The sequence below is a fragment of the Tenrec ecaudatus genome, chromosome 7 (assembly GCF_050624435.1).
Source record: "Tenrec ecaudatus isolate mTenEca1 chromosome 7, mTenEca1.hap1, whole genome shotgun sequence".
NCBI classification, from domain to species: Eukaryota; Metazoa; Chordata; class Mammalia; order Afrosoricida; family Tenrecidae; genus Tenrec; species Tenrec ecaudatus.
In genome coordinates this window covers 36,588,519-36,611,931 of record NC_134536.1, presented here as the reverse complement: position 1 = coordinate 36,611,931, position 23,413 = coordinate 36,588,519, and the positions used below count along the sequence as shown (strand labels likewise).

The 23,413-nt window shown below is 42.6% G+C and overlaps 1 protein-coding gene across 1 annotated transcript; it reads right to left on the bottom strand.

Annotated features, from left to right (window-relative positions):
- Positions 1 to 943: 943 nt before the first annotated feature.
- Positions 944 to 22,463, bottom strand: VNN2 (vanin 2). Its single transcript, XM_075554529.1, has 7 exons — positions 22,000 to 22,463; positions 21,535 to 21,665; positions 19,469 to 19,661; positions 16,461 to 16,749; positions 13,766 to 14,139; positions 11,620 to 11,790; positions 944 to 2,334 (listed from the first exon to the last, which is right to left on the bottom strand). The coding sequence occupies exons 1-7, from the start codon at positions 22,210 to 22,212 to the stop codon at positions 2,143 to 2,145; spliced, it is 1,563 nt and encodes a 520-aa protein (XP_075410644.1). The 5' UTR covers positions 22,213 to 22,463; the 3' UTR covers positions 944 to 2,142.
- Positions 22,464 to 23,413: the final 950 nt, after the last annotated feature.

Below are 23,413 nucleotides of genomic sequence, written 5' to 3'. Positions count from 1 at the left end.
GGAGGTTAAAACATTGTGATGAGTCCAACTTTACAATTGCATCCACTAAGTACTGCTGACTTCCTTTTGTGTTGTCCTTGCACGAGACACAGCTATGAACGCTACGCTTCAGACAGGGGCAGGACTGTCTCGAAGGACCTGGGAGGAGCTCTTTCTCTCCCTTTCTGTCTCACATAAGGCAATGTGTTAAGGGTTAGCTCTTGACTTCCAGTGAAATAAACACCAGATGTGGCATATCATTGCCCAAGAGTCTGCACCGCAAAACAATTTCACCACATCTAATTTTTCTAAAGCAAAATATAGAAAATCTATAGTGTTCCACGTTTAATGAAATGCCAGATTTCTCATTACGTGACATCGATTAGATGCATACAAGCACATTTATCACCACTCTTAAAATTTCTGTCTTTGATATCCCAAAGTAGGAAGCATGAAGCATATAAACTGTTCTCAAAATTAAACACAGGAGGTGTTTGACCACCATTCCCTTCTCTTAATGATTAGCAAATCACAGGATTAGAACCCAAACCCATTGAGTCTATTCCAACTCACAGCTACCCTAAAGGACAGCAGGCAGGGCTGCTCCACAGATTTTCTGAGACTGTAAACCTCTGTGGGAACAGACAGCCTCATCTTTCTCTTGGGGAGTGGCTGGTGGGTTTGAACGGCCAATCTGGCAATCTAACACAATGCTTAACCCACAACTCCACTAGAGTTCCTTTCTTGATTAGAAAAGCAGTCCTAATTTCCCAATGCATTTTAATAGAATATATAGATTGAATCCAAAACGATGGAATTACAACAATACATAAAAGTAAATAATAAATGGTTCAAAGGTGACTTTTTAAAGAAAATGTTTAATGCACATTGGGGACATAGAAAATAAAATTAGAAAACTCACAGATGTTGCTTATAATTTGGAGATTATAAATCATTAGTAAGAAATATACTATTATACACCAAGAAGCAAAATACATATGTATTTTGAAACAAGTAGATCCGCAATGTGGAAAATAACATCACCATTAACTGTCACTGTCTTGCGTTGTGGGATTTGTGACTATTATACCACAGCCTTCAGATGGGACACTTGGGGGTATGCATACAGTAGGCCAGGGTGATATGAATAGTTAGCAACAGCTGTCAGTTCTTCTAGTTCACCTGACCTACCTCAACTTTCACAGTTAAGAAAATACCAACAATGTACTCTGATTGAAAAGAAAATGTTCCCTTATCATTAGCATAGAAATCTAGGAGAGTTCAAACCTCAATTTGATCTGGGCTCAAGTATTTCTTGCTTGTTCCATGACAAAAATTTCTTCCCTGGCTTTTGAAGTATTAGTGGTGATCTTTTCTTTCTTGCTCTTTATTTGTATTTATATTTTAATATTATTATTATTTTATTCTTGCCATTTCATCTTGTTTTTGTTTTTGGTTACTGCTGGGTGTCCCAGTTTGGTGAAGCACAGTAGGAATTGACGCATCGGGATAGTAACTGATGCCAGGGTTTATCGGGGGACAGGGACGACAGGGGATTTGGGGAGCACAGAAGGAATACAAGAGGGGGTAGTGAGCACTGGAACCGATTGCGTTGATGTATATATAACTGACTTTAAAAGCAATTTAACCACGGGGATATATGAGTTGTCAATACGACATCCAAAAACCTTTTTTTAAAAAGAATGTTGATATAATGTGGAAAATATAGCCGATGTCATTGAACAATGTGCATAGAAATTGTTTAATTTGTAAACTCTCACCAAAACACAATAAAGTAGAAATAATTTTTAAAATAGGAGCGTTCGGATTGATTTCGCGCAAATGGAGTCCAGTGATGACTCCGACTCAGTCATAGCTGTTCCCTCGAAAGGACACAGCTCTGTGTTCAGTGTCCTGGAAGCGCTGCTTTCAAGGTCCCCTCTCTGCCCCTCTCAGACATACACACCCCTCTTGTCTGACTCAATCATCCAGGGATTGGTAGTAGTCAAAGGGGACAAATGTACTGTAAGCTTAAAATACTCCTGGAGAAAAAATAGAAATGATTGGTGATCCACTACTACTGGCACAGTCCTTCCAAGTTTCATCGAATGATTGGCACGTTTAGCAAAATACATGTTGCAAAGGTTAAGTGTGGTGAAGCGCCTACGTCATGGCGAAGGTTTGCAAAGCTGTGACCACGAATGATGTGGCGATCAGTAGGTAGCTTATTGCGGAAGTGCTGGTCCTGCCTGAATTCTGAAGTCTGTCCCTTTCGTACCACCTTCCGAACAGTGTCACTGTTAGAATAGGTCCAGACGGTCCATTCTTGTCTACCAGACGTCCATCTTTTAGTACCTAAAGAACAGTGGAAACAGTAGTGTCAGCTTTATTAAAATATATGTTATATGCACACTAATGGTTTCAAACCATCATAGATACCATTATTAATCTAGAACCGTGGTTCTCAACCTTCCTCATGCCACGACCCTTCAATACAGTTCCTCATGTCGTGGTGACGCCTTACCCATAAAATGATTTGCATTGCTACTTCATCACTGTCGTTTTGCTACTATGATGAACCAGGTGACTCCTGTGAAAGGCTCATTCAACCCCCAAAGGGGTCGCGACCCACAGGTTGAGAATCGCTGCTCTAGAAGCTCTTGCTTGAAGAGGAAGGAGTATTCAGGACAGGAAAGGAGCAGCTAGTTTATAGGTAATGAAGACTAGAGTGATTGTAAAAGGTTTGATACTTTCAACAATCAACCGTATCCTTAATTTAAAAACTCACCACTAACAAGAACTTAGAATCAATTCATAAACAAAGTAATCAGAAACGATTGCTATAGGAGCCCTGGTGGTCTGGTGGTTTATGAGTTGGATGTAATTGCAAGACGAGCAGTTGAAATCTACCCTGAATCCTCAGAGAAAGATGAAGCTCTCTTTCCTCTTAAAGAGTTACAACTTCAGGACACTGGGGGGAAATTCTACTCGGTTCTATGGGGTCCTAAAGAATCAGAATTGACTCAATTTTACGGTCATTATTTAAAGATATCAGGTAGATTCCAAATCCTGGCCACTTTATGTAACCGAACACTGTCCAGTTGTACATTAACCTCAGGATTACTGATATATTTGAGTCCGTGGCTACTAAATCAGGAACTAACTAAAAAAGCCAACCCAATGCCTTCAAGTTAATACCAACTGACACATAGCAAACCTATGAGGCTGTAAAATTTTACTAAGACAGGTAGCCTCAACTTTCTCTTAAGGAGAGGCTGAGGGGTTTGAATCTTGTGATTAGTAGCCCAGGGCTGTGATAGGTAGGTTTGTTGTGTCATCTAGCCAATTGGAACATGTGGAATTAATCAGACCTGCTTCGCCATGGTGTTGGTGGGCACATCACTTGAGTTAGAGGCTGGTGGATCCTGTCGGCTTGCATTGCTTGCGTTCAACAGTCCATCAGGGCCTGCTTCACTAAGCTCTGGAGCTACTGCCTGTTGGTGACTCACCCTGCTGCTTGCTGCCTGCGGGCAGACTCTGCTTGCCTTGCCCCAGGATAAACTCTGCTGTCTGCTTCCTTGCCCTTGGACCAGAGGCTCAAGTGAGTCAAAGGACTTCCAGTATAGTAACTGTTCCAAGGAAGTGAGTTGAACTGAGCCCTCTGTAGTGCGGTGTGGACTAATTAGCTGTCATATTCCTTCTCGCTGTATAAACCTAGCTATACGCATACTTAGTGTCCCGGTTTCATTTCTCTACGGAACCCTGCCTAACACCAATGCTGACCCAACAGTGAAAACATACCGTATATACTCAAGTATAAGCTGAGTTTTTCAGCACATTTTTATGCTGAAAAAGCCCCCCTCAGCTTACACTCGAGTGAGGGCCCCACTTACCTGTTCTCCGGTGCAGCTAAGGTTTTTGTGCTTTTAAGTTATTATTGATACAATGTTGTTTTTTGTGGACACTCTTTTCCACTTACAGAGCTAGCTTACTACTTTCTTTGAAATAAATATTCAAAAGCATTTAACCTACTGAAGTCTCAATCAATGTAATTTAAAATTTTTGACAGTTTTATTGACATAATGCATATCTCATACAATTCTATGGTTTAAATCCATTGAAAAGTGTTATGCAATCAGCAACACCATCAACTTAAGAATACTTTCTTCATTCTTTTATTCATTATTATTATTTTTAAATACATTTATTGGGGGCTCTTGCATCTCTTATCACAATCCCTACATTCCTCCAGTGTGTCAAGCACATTTGCACATATGCCGCCATCATCACTTTCAAAGCATTCTCTTCCCACTTGATCCCCTGATATCAGCTCCCCATTTCAATTAATGTAACTTTATTGGTATCTATTTTTATTTTGAAATTTACCAGTTGCTGGTGCTAGGCTTATACCGGAGTCCATACGTTTCCAGTTTTTTTGTGGTAAAATTAGGTGACTCAGCTTATATTCAGGTCGGTATATACTCGAGTACATACGGTAAGTAGCAAACAAACCAACCTCACTGCCATTGAGTCCATTCCAACGCACATTGTCTCTGTAGAAGAGAATGAAATAGCTCCTTTGGTTTTGAAACTGTAAATGTTTATGGGAGCACAAAATCTCCTCTTTCTCTCTAGGAGCACCCTGGTGGGTTTGAGTTGCTAAACTTGTGGTTAGCAGCTCCAAGTGTATAAGTCATACTCTTTCATTAAGGAACTTAAAAGTTAATAGTAAAACTGAGTAGATGCTAAGCGTGAATTGGTGGGTTCGTGTATCTGAGAGAAGGTAAGTGAGTCATGGGAAACCAATGGATGTTTAGGAAGTCTGAAAGAGAAAACTCGGACTAACTTGTTTCCCAGAGTGAGGTATGACCTGGGACAACTAGAAGCAGTTAGGAATTTCTCCCACGGACTGTATAACAGACTTAGCAAAAAGTGGTAATTTAAAATAAAAACCTAGTCTGAGACAGTAATATACAATGCAGGTCTAGATAGCTTGTTTCCCTACTAAGTTTGGTTAGCAGAATAGTGTGCTGGAGCCAATAGAGCACAGGTTGTTAAATTGCCAGGAATATTGTCAGCTGGTGGTTAAATCCAATCATGACATTTCAAGGTGGAAATATTTACACCATGAAAATTGGCAAATCCCGCAAGTGCTCCTCCATAGAATGAATTGTTAAAATTTATACCTCTGACTAGAACTGAAGATTAAAAGAAAGGAAAATAAGCCCTAACTAAGGTCAAAGAGGACAATAGGGACTGAATTGCTCAAACATTGGAAGACCAGGTCTACTCTGAAGACACCAAGAATTCTCTGCAAGAAAGGTGCATGTGCCAAGGAATATAGCAAGGAAATGGATTTATCAGTTGTAGAAACTGCATTTTGGATAGGGAAGAAATGGGAAACCAAATAATTCATATACTTCATTAATGGTGAAAAATAACTAAATATCCTAGTAGGTAAGTATTGTGGTGATCACATATACACAGTGATCACTGACAAGTTATCAATCACTACCTGTTAGTCATTAAAAGAAGAAAAGACAATGTTAAATTATCGTTTATTACAGAAAAACTATGGAAAGAATCAACAAGCCAAGAAGTTGTTCCTTTGAAAAAGGATTAACAAAATTGACAAACCTCTGGCAAACTTAACAAAGGAAATGAAAGAGAAGATGCAAACATCAATTATTAGAGATGAAAATGGCAACATCACAACAGATCCAAATGAAATAAAATGAACAGTAACACACTACTAGGAAAGATTACAACTATAGCAAGCTTGATAATTTAGAAGAAATGGACAAATAACTAGAAATATACCATCTACCCAAATTAGCTCAGACAGATGTAGAAAACCTAAACAGCCTCATTAACAAAAGAGGAACTAGAGAAGGTAATCCAGAAACTTAACACCCTCCCATGCTAGGTATCCCCTAGACTCTACTCAGCCCCAACCTTGATTCTGATTTTCCAGCTACTTTTGACTATAGGTCTCCCAGCATGCCCAGGGTAGAGATGTCTTCAGGGGAAAAAAAATAGTTGTAGCTCAAAGTTCTTGTTAATTTCTCTACCTCTGACCCCAAATTTGAGGAGAGCTATAGGTAGGATGGGATGGGGATGGGGATGGGGAGGAGAATGGGGTGGGTTGGGGGTGGGGGTGGGGAGCAAGTACATACGTGCTTTGCTATTTGTCTTCCTTGTTGTAAATTTAAGGTTGTTGTTGTTGGTGGTGTGTGTGTGTGTGTGTGTGTGTGTGTGTGTGTGTGTGTGTGTGAGAGAGAGAGAGAGAGAGAGAGAGAGAGAGAATGGAAACTTCCAACCAAGGAAAGGCTAGGACTAGATGGATTCACGGGGGAATTCTACACAGTAAGTATTCAGGGAAGAGCTGTTGGCACTTCTACAGAGATAATTCCAGAATATAGAAAGGGAGAGAAAACTCCCAAATTAATTCTATGAAGCCAGTTTAACCCTGATATCCAGGCAAGACCCCACAAAGATGGAACAATACAGACCAATCTCCCTCATGCACACAGAAGCAAAACTTCTCAATAAATTTCTAGCCAATAGAAATCAACAACATATCCAAAAAGCAATCCATTATGACCAAATGGAATGCATATGAGGCATGCAAGGATGGCTCAACATTTGGAAAAAATCCATGTAACCCTCCCCACAACCAAGACAAAGACTACGAACCACATGATCATATCAAGAGATGTGGTAAAAGCATAGTGCAATATCCAACACATATTTCTGATAAAAACGCTCAATAAAATAGGAATAGAAGGGAAATTCCTGAACATAATAAAGGCGATGTATGAAAATCCAATGGCCTAAATCACACTTGATGAGGAACAACTGAAAACACTTTTCCTCAGAATGGGAAGTAGACAAGGATGCCCCCAACACAGCTCTTATTCAGCATCATGCAGAAAGTCTAAACAGGATCCATTAGATAACAGAAAGAAATCACGGAAATACAACTGAGCAAAGAAGAAGTAAACCGGTTGCTATTTGCAGGTGACATGATTTTATATACATAGAACCCAAGGACTTCTTAAAAGACTGTTGGAAACCATTGAAGCATCTTGTAAAGTACCAGGATACAATGAACACGCAGAAATCAATTCAATTCCCTCAGTGCAGCGAAGATTGCTCAGACAAGCGTCATTGCTTCCTAAGTGTTCACTGTTCATATGGTTTCTCTTTTAGTAACTTGTTCATTGAAGGGACAAAATAAAATACCAGAGCTACATCTTACTTTATATTGGAGTAAAAGTTTAAAATGAATTAAACAGGAATTCTTTATTTTCTGGTCATTCATCGCTAATATAATAATGTTATGTCTGTTTGGGCTTTCATAGGATTAAGTGCTCAAAATTCAAACCAAAAACCAAACTCATTGTCACGGAGTCAACGCAGAATCATAGTTTACCCTACAGGGCAGCGTAGATAAATGCCCCTGTGAGTGTCCTGCACTATAACTCTTTACGGAAATAGAAAACCTCATCTTTGTCCCAAGGAGTGACTGAGGTTTTCAAACTGCTGACCTTGCAGTTAACAGCCCAAAAGGTAACCACTATGCCACCTTGGCTCCTGCTATTTAAGATTAGTGACTGGTTTTTAGGTGCTAACTAGAACGTAACATTTTTACCAATTTCTTGTTGTATATTTTCCTAAAATATGCTTTGCACTTTACTGGCTGACCTCTTAAGCAGTGCATATAGTTTGCCCATTTGGTGATTCTCTTAGCCATGAAAATCACTGTGGGACTCTGTGAAATGATAGGTCTCATCTGCAGCAATTTAGATTGCGTGAGTATGGAGTGCAATCTGACATTGATCTGGACTTAAAAGATGTTCAATACCTGTAACTTATTTTTGTTTTTTCCTCTTAGTTATAGACAGCTTTGTTAACCAGGTAAACGTTGCAGTAAACTCAAAAACAAAAGAAAAAACCTCTCTGCCATTGCATAAATGCTGACACATAGTGACCACATAGGCTAGGGTAAGTTTCTGAGTCTGTAACTCTTTGCAGAAGCAGACAAGCATTGCTGACCTTGAAGGTAGCAGCCCAATGCCTAACCACTGTGCCTTTTACAGTAAGTATTCAAAAAGAAACTCTGATGTTTCTGCAATACTTTACTATCCCCAGGAGCTCTAGTGGCAGAGTGGGTATGTGTTGGGCTGGTAACTGAAAGGTCAACAGCTTGAAACCATCAGCTGAAAGACAGAGCTTTCTATTCCTGTAAAGCGTTACAGGCTCAGAAACTCACAGGAGCAATTCTCTCCTGCCCTAGAGGGTCACGAAGACTCAGCATTGACTTGGTGACAGTGAGTTTGGTTCGAGGTTTGTGTGCTTGATTTTCTTGCCTCACGAAGTGTTATCACAATACATTGTTGTATTTGAACATCATCCAAACAATGAGGAAGGTTACGAGAGGAAATTGCAAGATGGAGTGGTTTTCCTAGGATTGTGTAACGGATAACATTTCTGTTTTCAGCCTCAGCCAGTGCTTCTGAGGAGCAAGGGGTGTATAAAAGGATCAAGCAAGGCATCCCTACACTTTCAACCTGACTTGTAACACTCCATCCTGTCAGTACAAAGCCAGAGAGAGGAAATGACCAGGCTTTTGCTGTTCTTCTGGGCTGTGGTGTCTGTGCCAACTCCGAGCCACAGAGGAAACACTGGCCCAGAGTCATCCTGACCCCTGTTGCTCCAGCCATTGTGTCAATCCATCTCATTTAGGGTCCCCGCTTTTTAGCTGACCCTCTACTTTAGCAAGCATGGAGTCCTTCCTGACAAGTGCACTGGACGTGACACAGTATTCCTTCGTTTGTTTGGTCCACACAAATGCCTTAGTGTAGTCAATAAAACACAAGGAAGCATCTTTCTGGTACTCTCGGTTTTGAGCCGAGATCCTTCTGACATCAGCAATGATACCCCTTGTTCCCCATCCTCTTCTGAATGTAGTTTGAATTTCTAGCAGCTCCCTGTTGATGTACTGCTACAAACACTTGTTAATTATCTTCAGCAAAATCTTATTTGCATGTGATATTGTTGGATAATTTCCAAAAATTATTGGACAATTCCGGTGGGCCTTCTTTGTAATAGGTACCAATGTGGATCTCTAGACAGTTAAGTGTGTTGAAATCTCTGCAAAACTTATCTCCCATAATCATGTGTAAGAGGAAGTCTCGCCAGCCTTGCCGTTTCAGAGCATCTGGTCATAGTTCTTCTAAAACCGATCTGTTTGTCCTAGTAAGATAAAGTCCTTGACAAATTCAACCTCTTCCTCATTCATCATGATGGTACCTATGGTCCAGTTGTGAGGCTTCTGGTTTGCTTACATGGAGTCTTAATCCACACTGAAGGCTGAAATACTTGATTTCCTCAGCAAGTGCTTCAAGTCCTCCGCACTTTACACAAGCAAGGTTGAGATGACCTTCTTGACGGTGAATGGGATTCCATTCTTGTTTATTGTTTCATTCCAGTGAGAATAAATCATATGATTTTCTCATTCAAAATGGCAATGCCAGTACATTTTAGCTCACTGATGCCTAAAATGTTGATTTTTATGCATTCTATTTCAAGTGTTGACTTCCCATTCTCCTAGATGCATAGATACTTCATATATTGCATCTTGTGATTATCAATTGATGTTTGCAGCTGTGTCTTCTCATTTTGAGTCATGTCCCATCTGCCAGTGAAGGTCCTGAAGGCTTTCCTCCCACAGAAATTCCTCCATCCGTCACACTATGGTCAGCATTATTTTGAGAAGGCAGTTCTTCCTCGGTCACATTTGTAGGGCCTTCCAATCTGAGGGGCTCATCGTCTGGTATGTGAATTCTTTCAGCATTGAGAAGAATCAAGGCCAACCATCCCAGAAACCTAACAAGGAGGCTTGGGGGCCTGGGCATGGGGTGTGTTGATAAGACCCTGTCACTCTTTGGATGGGCTGGGCTATGCAACTGTCTTCAGTAGGTTTTCCTTTGCATGTGTTCTATTCCACATGTAAATGGGGGGGGGGCGGGGAAGGGGGGCTGGGCTGGGGGGGAAAGGGAGGGGGAGGGAGATCAAAGTTCATATTTTAAAACCAGTGACAGGAGTCACAGACTTAAAAACCCTTTTGATTCCTGCCCCATCAGACCAAAACACTAGTCTTTATAGCGAGAACTCAAGACTAGAAATACAACATTATTTAAGATTTAGTTTGCTATCAGTCCAAAATCTAATAGTGTCTTCCTTCCGGGACAGTAAAAATTCCTTTTAAGTTTAATCCACAGGGATGTTCCAGATTGGGAAGGAAGCTACCAAGATCAGTAAGATAAGGAGTCAGACAGGAAACACCACCTGGATTTGGATAATAAAAGGGTGAATAAATCTTCAGGGGATGGTGATCTCATGTTCCTTGGAGAAAAAGTTGGTGTCCATCATTTCCTAATGATCAGGGGAGAATCGGTTGCGTCTTGTGACATCATAAAGAACAACTGCTTATCTCCACCTATTCATTGTACGAAACCTGTTTCTTGCATATTAACCTGTGGGGTCAGGCCTGAACTCTGAAACAGCTCAGAAGCCTGGCTGTGTTTCCTCTGAAAGTGCTAGCAGGAATACACTTAGGATTTCACAAACCACCTGGTCCTGTTCCCCGGGCCGCCTAGCAGGCCAACAACAAGCTGAGTGGTCAGACAAGGGGAAAGTCTAAGTGAAACGGACTTAGTTTCTTCTTTTGTGACACACGCAGTTTCAGAAAAACTTTTTTTAAAACACAGGATCGTGGAATGAGCTCTTCCAAGCCGGAGAAAGATGTGTGTGTTTCTTTGGAGGAACATTATTGCTTTTTTTAAGATAAGAGATGTCTTTAACTGTAAACAAAATGAAACTTTTGTCCACCCCCTCCACACACACACAAAAAAAAAGGTTTTGGAAGAATTTGGCAAATGCCAAGGATCCCAGTCTGCTGCAATAAACAACCCAAGTTCTAACAACACCAGAGAGAACTGGAGACAGGACATGCCATTGAAGTCTTAAACATCGTGAGAGCAACAACAACAATTATTTTTAGGGACAGGTCAACGTCAATACCTAGTCACTAGCTGTAGACACGGGGTGTAAACTGCTAACCCCTCCTCCTCAGGCCCAGCAGCTCCACAAACAGGAACCGGGTGAGTGGAGGTGGGGCACTTCTGGTGGAAGAATCTGCACAAGTCAGTGAGTGGGTCCTTTCACTCTCCCTGCCCCCACAGCTAAGCCTCCCTCTTCCTGCCTCGCAGTTGGGGGTTTTCCTCCCATCCCCCTGCCCCCCTGCCCCCCTGCCCCAGCACAGGCGGTGAATCTCGCTGGAACCTGGGAATATGGGGAGGGTGTGGGCGGAGGCAAGGTCCCCTCTGGAACGCAGCCAGCCCCAGTCCCCGTTTCCCGAGGGCAGTGGGAGGGAGCAGCCCCAAGGCTGGGAGGGGTTCTCAGGGATGCCCCGGGGCGCGGGTCGGATAGGGCTAGGGCGCTTTGAGTGAGATTTGTACACGGCAAACGTTAAGGGGAAAGATGCAGACATTGTCGCCAGTTTTACTTGCTTTCAGAGAACAAATCAAATGGACCTCCATCCTCCCGCCCCCTCCCCGCCCAAAATTCTCCTACCTCAAATTTTCCAGGTGACAGCTGAATTTTACTAAGTAACACTTCAGGATACACATGCTCTGTTTGGAAGGTGCCACTTAGAGAGAACATTCCAAATCGTGTAGAAGCAGTTTCTACGACCTCTCCGCAAGATGTCAGATTCGTCGATTTGCATTTCAGCAACGTGCAGACCTATGCAGAAGAGATGCGGACAATGTCAGAGACGTTCATGACGTCGTGCCAAGAAGACTTGTGCAATTAAAGGTAGCTAGATTAGGGACAAAGGGGGGGGGGGGGACTGTTCCTCCAAATGCCAGTGATGGCTGCATCGGCTGGCAGGGGCAGCCTAAAGGGGTTGGAAAGAAATCAGGCACACTAATTAGACCCCCTAAGGAAAAATCCAAGCAGGCCCACACACAACTCTTGGCACCAGCGACATAGCATCACACAGGTGCACTCTCTTGGGATTTCCTGCTCTGGTTCCCAGCTCCTGTTCCAGTATTCCTTCCGGGTGTTGTTCCCTGCGCCCCTAAAACGGCCATTTCCAGTGGGGAACTTGCCCACGGCCCCGGCCTTGCAAACGCTCCAGAGATAGCATGTACTAGCTGAGCCTCGATTACCTGAGACTGTCTGCTTCGCACCCTGAAAGAATTTACTCAGAGCGCGTTTTGGGATCTGAGTAGGCTGTTTTGAAGGACGGGAAAAGTCTCAGGTGTTACCATCTCAAAAGGATACAAGCTATGTCTGGGAAGCGTGTCCAGCCACGCGGAAGCTGCGCTGGGATTCACAACTGGGCATGAACAACCACGTGGAAAAGAGCACCCACACGTGTGGAACTGGGGGGAATCTGGGAGGCCAGAAGCCCAAGAACCCTCGAGGCTAAGAGCATGTGCGCCAAGAGGCTGGGGAGGGGGCCCAGCAGGCCCTGAGGAGGCACGGTGCCCTCCTGAGGGGGCACTCCTGGGCGGAGCATGTGCACCCCACCCTCTGACCTGCCACAGACCAGAGCAAGGTAAAAGAGAGCAGTCTTCCCCCAGCCAGAATATTCCAAACCTTCGGGCGGGAGGTGTGGGTGATGGTACTGGTTGCCCTCATTGGCTCAGGTAAGCCAATGGGTGATGTCATGAGCCTGGGGCCTAGTATTTGGGCACCCAGGTGTACCTCTCACCTGGCTCGGGGCTTGAGTATGAGCATGCTCAATTTGGGACTTTATAGGTGTTCCAAAGGTTGCCTGACATCCTTTTAACCTCTGTTATGGGGGCCTTTGCAGGCCTGGGAGGGAGGACCACCCCATTGTTTCCCTCATAAAGTTACTCTGATACAAAAGTGCTTTTGCCATGTGCATTCTTTCAACGTTGAGAAGCAAGAACCAAGGTAACATCCACCCCTCCACCCCCCAAAAAAACAAAACAAAAACGTAACACAATCATCACCACAATCAATTTCAGAGCATTTTCCTCTCATGTTCCTTGTTGTTGACTCCCGGTTTCCTCCCCAGCGTCCCTAGGTATTTAGTGATCCAGTTACTGCCTCTAGAGATTTTTATTCGGCAGGTGATGGTTTGCTTTCACCTTTTGATAAGGGAATCTGGACCATGGTTCTCATACTTACCGGCTTTATTGAAAATGACAAATGATTTGCGAAACAAACTCACAGATAAGTTTAGACTGAAGTCATGAACTTGGCATATCCAATGGTGACACGGGGCAACAGTGGTACTGAGTCAAGTGGATGATGAAAAGTTTTCACTACCTCCTAAAAGATGACCTGGCGCTTCTCTCTCTCTCTCTCTCTCTAACTACAGAAATCCATCATAAAGCACAAATTTATAATCAGCACTATATAGGACATCTGTCATTTCACACTGACAATGCTACTTATTTTGAGTATGAAAAATGAACATTGTTGATGTATAGATAGATCAGTAAAGGCAGTTAAGGAAGCCTTCTTACTGAGCTGCAACCCATGGGCAGGTTAATTTTAGAAAATAAAAAAAGTGCTGACAGCAAGCAATCAGGTTATACTGATTCCCATCACAAATGCCATTTGATTCATCGCAGAGTATTTCTGTGTGTACATATCGTATGTCTGTGTGTAACACTGTCAACACATGCACTCATGTTAAGAAACAAAACCTACCTTGTTCTGTCACCTGAGTAGGTCTTACCTGCCAGTACTCTTTCTCCCTTTTCCCATGCAGTCCCATGAAAGCTCCTAGAACATAGACTTCGCTCTCTTCTTTTCCTAACATTTTGTAGCTTAAATGACAGCAGAGCTCTTTTTGGCAGACAGTAAGGTTCCCTGCACTTTCATACAGCTCTGTGAAGTTGAACTGGTCGCTGCGAACGTTGCCCCCAAAGGCATGTTTCTGTGTTGGGAACGGTTTGATGCTCCTGGCGTAGGCGTCCCAGTCGACAGCGGTGGGGTAGTCAGGGGAGCGCCGGGGCTGGGAGTCCACCTTGGAAAAGAGGAGCTTTCCAGATGCTGTTTCCATGTCATAGTGATACATGAGAGGGCCCTTTGGCCCATAGATGCCACTCCCTGTGGATGGAAGAAGAGATTTTTTTTTTAATAACAGCAAAGCAACCATCAGAATTGGGACTATAATCATATCAAGGATATTGATCATAAGATGATGCCACAGCTGGATAGGACAGAGGCTGTACACTGGTGCATATGAGGTTTGGAGGTACAGGGAATCCAGGGTGGATGATACCTTCAGGACCAAGGGTGTGAGGGACGATGCTGGGAGAGTGGAGGGTGAGTGGGTTGGAAAGGGGGAACTGATTACAAGGATCCACATGTGACCTCTTCCCTGGGAGAGGGACAGCAGAGAAGGGGGGAAGGGAGACTCCGGATAGGGCAAGATATGACAAAATAACGATGTATAAATTACCAAGGGCATATGAGGGAGGGGGGACTGGGGAAGGAGGGGGAAAAAAAAAGAGGACCTGATGCAAGGGGCTTAAGTGGAGAGCAAATGCCTTGAGAATGATTGGGGCAGGGAATGTATGGATGTGCTTTATACAATTGATGTATGTATATGTATGGATTATGGTAAGAGTTGTATGAGTCCCTAATAAAATGTAAAAGAAGAAAAGAGAAAAAAAATGATTAGGGCAAAGACTGTACCGATGTGCTTTGTACAATTGATGTATGTATATGTATGAACTGTGAAAAGAATTGTATGAGCCCCAATAAATTGTTAAAAAAAAAAAAAAGATGACGCCACAGAACATCTAATGACATTCTGTTGGAAGACATCGACGGGTGGTCTCATTTTAAATAACTTTAAAAACAACAAGGTTGTTTTACTAACATCACAGAAACTAAGGTCACTATAAAAATCTTCACAGTCAGGGTTTCCTGAAAGGTAGGGGAAATAATGGAAACTTCTCTGTTGCTCCCCCACTGTGGTGGCTTTCAAAAATGTCCCAAATGTTTCAACATTCCTCTCACCAAAAGGTGGGTCTAATTCCCCTCCCCTTGAGTGTGATGGAAGTAACAGTGAGTGACTATATCATAAAAGGCAACCTGGATTGAAAGTTCTCTCTCTCTCTCTCCTTCCCTCTCTCCCTCTAAAATTCCTTACTCTAGAGCAGTGGTTGTCAACATAAGGGTCACAACCCCTTTGGAGGTCGAACAATCCTTTCACAGGGGTTGCCCAATCCATACCAGTAGCAAGATGAGAGTTATGAAGTAGCAACAAAAATAATTTTATGGTGGGGGGAGGGGGGATCACCGCCACATGAGGAACTGTATGAAAGGGCAGCTGCATTAGGAAGGCTGAGAACCACTGCGCTAGAGGAAGTCACTTGTCACGTCTTCAAGCTAGATTACATAGCTGTATGGAAAAACCAAGTGCTGGGAAACAGACCACCTACCAGCAGTCCCTGAGGATCTGAGGCCCCCTGACAATAACCCTCTGGGTGAGCCCTCCTCACAGCAGAACCTGAAGCCCCAGATCAAGCTTTCAGGTAACTCCAGGCCCAGCAACTCCAGGCCCAGCTTCCAAGTGCCTGCAACTTAATCAGTTGTCAACCTGAGCTAGGACCGCCCAGCATCTCTCACTCCCTGCCATGGAGTCGACCAGCATCTCTCACTCCCTGCCATGGAGTCGACAGCGACTCGTAGTGGTCCTATTTGGCAGGTCAGAGTCGAACTGCCTGTGTGGGTGTCTGAGTAGAAAGCCCAGCATGTACGCACTACACCACAAGGGCACCTCTACTCTGTGACACCATTTCCAAATTCTTGACCAGCAGAAACTGTAAGATAAACAAGGCTTGTTGTTTTAAGCCACTGTGTTGGGCCAATTAATTACACAACAATAGATTAAAAACACACTCCCTCCTCCTTTGCTACTATAATATGAAGGGTGGGTGCTTCAAACAATTCATCCAAAAATGGGATAAAAAGATAGAGTTTTTCCACAAACTTTTTGAAGCCTCCTCCGATTGTGTTTCTGAGACATCTCTGCTCGGCTCTGCTTTGCCATTTGCTGGCTGATAGCCTTCGGCAAATGACCTGTATTCTTTGAGACTCAGGGTGCTAATTTAGAAAAAAGGAGATGGTAACACCCATCCCATAGAGTTAGCCATAAATTTAAACAGCATAATTCACATGGACTCCTGAGCACAACCATCATCTTTATAATCAAACTTCAGTTTTGAGATTGGGAATAAGAAGGGGATGAACAGGGACAAAACCCAACCAAAAGGCAAACAATTGAGCCGGGTTATAACATTTCGAAAGACCTTCAAAAAGTTCTTGGAAAAAATGGAGGGAAGATATCCTGGGATCTTTCCATGAACTTTTTGAAAGCCCCTCTTAGAATCTTCGAATATCACCCTGTTTTGAGTTACCTGTCATCCGTTTACTGGGATGATGTAGGTTCGCAGCAAGAAGATTAACTCTCATTCCCATTGCCCAAGCGGAATGGAATTCAATAGCTGTCAGAAAGGGTAAACTATTCATCCAAGCTGTAGGGAACAATATGGTATCTACATGGGACTCTTCCACCAATCTCACAGCAGGCTCATGGAAGAGTATGTCAAAGCAGGTGAAAATGCCAAACTTTCCAAAGGTGGTGTCGAAAGTCACCATTTCTGGCTTTTTAGTGGCATTAAATTGAAACTCGTTGTAGAGGTGGTACTATAACAAAACAGAGGGGGAAATAAAAGTATAAAGCTGTTTATTAAAGAAATGACTCATAACTTTCCAAAGCTAGTAATAGACTTGACTTTCGGCAAGAGCACACCAGGAGAGTGTTATCATGGTAGATCAATGTATCCAAAGACTAGGAGTAGATTTCCAAGAAAAGCAAGTAGGAGCTATCCACATGTGTCTATACCAAACACACATACTCTCTCTCTCTCTCTCTCTCTCTCTCTCTCTCTCTCTCTCTCTCTCTCTCTCTCTCTCTCTCTCTCTCTCTTCCTCTCAATTAGGAGCCAAACACTTGCCCATGTATGCCAAAGAGTATCAGCTTCTTCAACTGGGAGCCATGGAAGATTCCTGATACTAGAAACAATAAAGGGGTCATAATCTAAGTGACGGAGGCCACGCCCCTCTCTGTAGCATACCAAAGTAAACTTAGTTGTCAATTTTCCTGTGACAGAGGGTATATTCTCTAAATTCTCTTTGATTCATTCTAGGAAAATCCTGAAGAACTAGTCTAACCTAATATCATAATCAGCGTTCAATCGCTTCATAAACTAGTCACCATAGAAGGAAATACTGAGGAATGGGGCAAAGATCATTAGAATTTCTTTATATATTGATTGTCTAAAGCAGGGGTTGAATGACCCTTTCACAGGGGTCACCTAAGACCACATTTCCAATGGTCTTAGGAACTGGGACACTGCTCCTCTGTCTCCAGGGGGTCTGCCCACGTGCAGATATGCCCACATATGGAGTCACCAGAGCATGAGGAACTGTATTAAAGGGTCGGGACATTAGGAAGGTTGAGAACCACTGGTCTAAAGTATAGAAGAAATTCATGACCCAGATACTCTTACCATCATGTGTCCAAAGAGTCACAAATGGTCCTCATGGCACCCTGAGGGGAAAATTAGATCCCCCAAAAAACTTTGGATGGCCCCAGATGCCTCACTGACCCCTACTGTTAGAGCGCACTGTGCCATCCTGCAGTTTACTTGAGGCTGGATACGTGAATTTCCCTGGAGCCCCTGGATAGGACACATGGTTGATGCATTGACCACTGATTGGAGGGCTGGTGGTTCAAATGCACCCCGGGAGCACTTTGAAAGCAAGGCCTGACCTTCTGCTTCTGAGAGAGCACAGCGTTGAAAACCTTCTGGGCCAGTTCTGCTCTGCACGCAGGTGGTCACCAGGAGTTGGTAGTCAACACAAGTACAACTGGGTTAACTAACTGTACTAAGTGTAAGTCAACACTTACAGACCCGCTTACATCCATTCTTGCAAATGAGCTGATGGAAGAATTGACATTTTACTCCTTGTATTAGCGATTTGAAGGAGAACATTAAAACCTATATAAGAGAATAAGTTAAAAAACATTGCAACTAATGCTCCAGTTCATACATGTATAGGTTTAATCCAGACAAAATCTTTTGAAACGTGACTCTGTGATCAGTGAATAGCTGTAGTTAAGTTCTCTCGGTAATACTGTTGTTTTAATCTGCTTTTAAAGATGCCTTTTGTTTAAAAGGCCAATCAAAACAATGGCTTCTGAAGACATCTTTGGGCCAGTTAAATTTAAGACAAGGAAGTGAGCGAAATTTTGGGAAGTTTCCAAAAATCTATCTTGCTGATACATTTCCTCAGAGGACACAGGATGACAGCAGGGGCTTATTGGGGGAAGGGTGGAATGGAAGAAACTGGAAAAACTACATAGGTGAGAAGAAAAGAAAAGCCAGGAAATTTGTCCCAAGGGATATTCTTCCAGCACGACAATATACCTACTCATTCTTTGTCCTGTGAGGATTTCATTGGGAAACCTCGCTCCATCCTCCCTACAGCCCTGATCTTGCCCATTCAGAGTTCTTTTTGTTCCCAAAGCTCAAAAAACATTGAAAAGGCACGGGAATCCAAAACTACCGACGTGGCGTGAACTGGAGTTGGAAACACAGCCTTCAGAAGTAGAGAGACCAAAATGGAGCTTATGTTGAGAAACCACAGCTTCACTTTTGAAATTTTTGTTTAATAAAGGTCTCTATAATTTTGTAGCAATGTTCTTTGACTTTTTGTAAAGGAACAGAAATGATCAAAAACACACCCAACAGTTCCATGAGAAAAAGAACTGCCAATCTGCCCCTTTCAATATTCTAGTCTGGAAAACGCTATAGGACAGTTAGTTCTGCTTTGTCACATAGGGCCTGTATGAGATGGCATGAACTTTCCAGCACCTAAAAGCAAGATGTTTCTAGAAATCTTTATGAAAATAATAAAATTATTTTGAGGAGGGAAATCAACGTGAAATATAATGCATACATAGCCTACTAGAAAGGTGTTGAAATGGTCCTTCATTGAGATCATTATTTTTATAATTAATCAAATAAATCCTTTTACTATAAAGAAAAGAGGATACTATGAGGACTTCAATCTAGAAACTAATATGGAAATGATATAAAGATGCTTTCAAAATTGGATGAATGAGTTTTACTGAGGTTAATTTCCTGGCTCTCTATCAAATCACACAAATATTCTTTTTATTTTACACCAGTGATTTCAAAACTCTTTCTGTGGTTTGTTACTTAAAAAAGAAACCATGTAACATGTACATCTTGTAACTTCCTAACAAATCTGGAAGCGTCTTGAATCAGGGACTAAAGAAACTGAGAATGAACAAGTAGCGAAAGACATGGCTGAGACTGAGGGCTTAATGCCTTACCTTATGGTAACGGGCCACCAGTTTCCCCTCTGCATTATACACCACATTGGTATTGTACTGAAAATAGCCGGTGGAAGGGCAGGTGGAGTCCTGGGAATCACACTTCTTTTTGTCCCCAATATTTGCCACCACATAGATAACGTTGTTCTTGGCCAAGCAACTGAGTCTTGTTTGTACTGGTGTGTGACCAAATCTAAATCAAGTTTTAATACAGACATTTCAGTTTCAAAGACTATTTTCATCATTTCAGACAAAAACAGTTTGAGCCTTAGTGTAGCCAAAGTTGATGTCAAAACGACTCATTTAAAAAAAATTGCAGGGGAAAAGCCACGGGTTATATCTCATATGTCTAGCTCCAGAAAATGATTATTCACTCTCCTACATCAGTAATTGCCTCTGCTCTACTGAAGGATGGAGGTACACAAACACATGCCCCCTCACACTTTTCTCAATAAAATAACTAAATTAAAAAGCATGTAGGGAAGGAAGAAGAAACAAAATTAATTAATCCAATTAAGTAACAACTGCAAAATTATATTTAAAAGCTACATTGAAATCCAACTCAGTAACATAAAAAATAAATTAAATGACTTTAATAAAATCCCATCAATTAATATAAATAAGTTAATGTAACTTAACACAAATAAAATAACATGAATCAAAATAAAATAAATTCAATTAAATGCAGTTGATCCTTGAACAACCCAGTTTGAACTACATAGGTCGGCTTATTTGCATATTTTAATTTTTTAACTCTGTTTGGAGCTAATCCTCTTATTGTGAGCTGTTCATCTCCGCAGTACATTTTGTCCTGTAGGAAAAAGTAATCTCTTGCCACTCTCATCTGTTTGTCCTCATGTCTACTGTAAGACCGTAATCCTTGGCTAACATCATGGGACTCCTGTGAAGCACCACTGCTGCTGCTGGAGGTGCTCCCAAGAGGCAGAGAACGTCAGTGTGTTACAGGAAAAACAAAAAATCTTGAATTGCTTGATAATGTACCACAGGTTGAGGTTTGCAACTGGGACCGTCCACCATTTTGAGATAATGAATCCAGCATGAAAACAATGGTGGTGCCCTGGTGGCGGTGTTGGCTAAGCACTGGCCTGCTAATCTCAAGTTTGATTGTTCAAACTCAGCAGCCTCCCCAAGGAAGTAAAAAAAAGAGTATTTCTTCCCAAGAAAGATTGATAGTCTCAGAAATCCCACAGTGGGTCCCTCTGGGTCATAATGGACTGAATGGCTGTGGGTTTTGTTGTTGTTTTGTAAACAATGAAAAAGTCTTCTGAAGCTGCCGCTGCAATTACAGCAGCAAGGGTGCCAGCCTTGCATCGTTGTGAAAGTCTTTGTACCTCCTATTGAAATTGCAGCTTTTTTTTTTGGTGGGTGCCAGAAATAGTATCTATACAAAGTGTGTCTTCATTGGCCATTTATGTAATCAGTAAGGTTCCTAGTTATGAACTGATGATATCTAAGGGGTCCAAAAGAACCCTCTTACTGTATGGCTACACATTGGGCTGCTAACCATATGGTCAGCAATTGGAACCCACTAGCTGCTCTGAGAGAGAGACGTGACTAGTTAATCGGTAAAGAGTTCCAGTCTCGGACATTCACAGGGGCACTTCAGCCCTGCCTGATAGGGTGGCTCTGAGTCAGCGTCCACTCCGTGGCTGTGAGCTTAAGGGGTCAAAAGTTACCCATGGGGTTTCCCCTACCCATAGGCTGCTTATTTCTCTTTCCTTTGCTGCTTCCTCCTCTTCTCCATTTCAGAATTGAACATCATATTCCATTCACGAGCCTCTCTCCTCCTAAGAATCTGTTCACATATTTCCCCAGTGTAATAAAGATTTTAAATCACAGAAGGCTGTTAAATGGCATTTAAAATTAAAGATATTACCTCACAGAAGGTTTCCTTTGTCAGCTAATGAAATGTCAGAGTTAGAAATCAATAACAATAGACAGCTGACAACCTACATGCATGACGATGCAGAGTCCAAATCCCTCTGCTTTGGTGAACAAGCAGTTTGGGCAGTCACAGGGCTTTAACTCAGTGAGCGCTACACTACCTGTGAGGGTCTCGGCATGGAATCCAGTCCACCTCAGGGGCTGGGACATCCTCCAAAAAAGGAAAGACAGTTTTCCATCCAAATTCCCATCCATAGAGGGCATCTTCAGGAGTCACAATGATTTGAGCACCCTGTTCAAAACGAATCAAATCACAATTAGTCCTCCAGGTACACACACCTGTGATGCAGATCATTCACCACACACCTGTGATGCAGAGGGCCTGTGCTCAGTGGCAGGCTCATGCTTTGATCTCATCTGTTGTCTCCCAGAAGAAAAGTCCTGGCAACCTGCTCCCATAAAGATGTCAGCCTAAGAAACGCTAGGAAGCAGTTCTCCATTTCCACAGCATCGCTGTGAGTCCAGCTTGACTAGACAGCACACGCCAACAATCTTCTACCAGCTCTGAGACCCCCACCCCGCAGCCCGCCACCCTGCAAATTCTGACCAAAAAAATAGAAGAATACCTGCGCAGCTGCCTGCTTAATAGCTTCTTCCAGAATATCGATATTCTTGTTCATCAGGGCCAAGGCATCTTCCTGAGAAACCGGTGTCTGTGTTTTATTTGGCAGTATGACGGCATGTTCATACACCGCAGCTATGAAAGTACTCAGGGCACCCACATGCAGGGTGAGTAGGGCAAACACTGCTGCGGAGCTTTGGAAAGAAGAAGCGGTCATGGCCAAGATCTAGTAGTTTCTGAAAGTGAAAGCTACACCCTTGTAGTATTTCTAGAGGAGGGTGTATTTGTGTAACTACTTATACTGCCAACTACTGGACTTTGATGTAACTGTTTATAAATAGCACTGCCAGCTAATGAAAACGGATGTCGCTATGTCTATCACTGAAAACTCAAATCCAAACTCACTGGACCCGTTCGAGTGGATGTTGACTCATGGTGATCCTACAGAGCAGGGTAGAACTGAGCGCCCTTGTGAGTCTGTGACACCGTAGCTCTTTTACAGGGTAGAAAGCTACCCCACCCCCCACGCCCGACCCTTGGTTTCCCTCCTAGGAGTGACTGGTGATTCAAACTGCTGACATTGCAGTTAGCAGCCCAACTCGTAACCGCTACTGCATGTCTATACAACTGTTTTCTTTCTCTTTCTTTTTGTACAACTGCTTTCATATGAGTGTAATCACTGCCACCTACTGAGCACCCATAGAATGGTCTATAGGTATGGATGTATCACTGCTAGCTACTAGAATTTCATTTCAGAAATGCATTATGCCTGACAACTTTTGAGGAAATTAATATTAAAATTCAATCATGTAGTCAACATATACAATGATAAGATCTTTTGCCAATTTAAAGAAATTTAAATATACTATAATTATGCTAGCTTTTTAAAACAGTGATATAAATGTCCAGTAACTATCAGTTATATAAACTCACATGGAAGCAATTGTAAATAAGTGCAGTACCTGGTAAAATAGTTCAATGCAATTGGGCCACTTTATTCATAGAAACAACCACTTGACTGTCGTTTTGTCATATTGTACTGGCTTGCCTGTGACTTGATGCTGGAAGACATGCCCGCAGTCTTTTGGATGCCAGCAGGGTCACCCATGTGGACAGGTTTTAGTGACGCTTGCAGACTGAGAACAGGGTAGGGAGGAGGAATAGGCAGTCCACGCTGAAGGATGAGCCACTGAAACCTTCTGCAGATCAGTGGACTATTGTCTGGCATAGCGCCAGAAGAGGAGTGCCAGGTTGGAAGACACTCAAAATATGACTGAGAAGCTGTTGCCTTCTCAATATCGAGCATGTTTTGAAACCAGGAAAGGTGTGCATCAAGGTTGCCTCCTTCCACTTCACTTTTTCAATCCAGATGCTGAGCAAGTCATCTGAGAAGCTGGAGTACATGAGGAAGGCTTGCA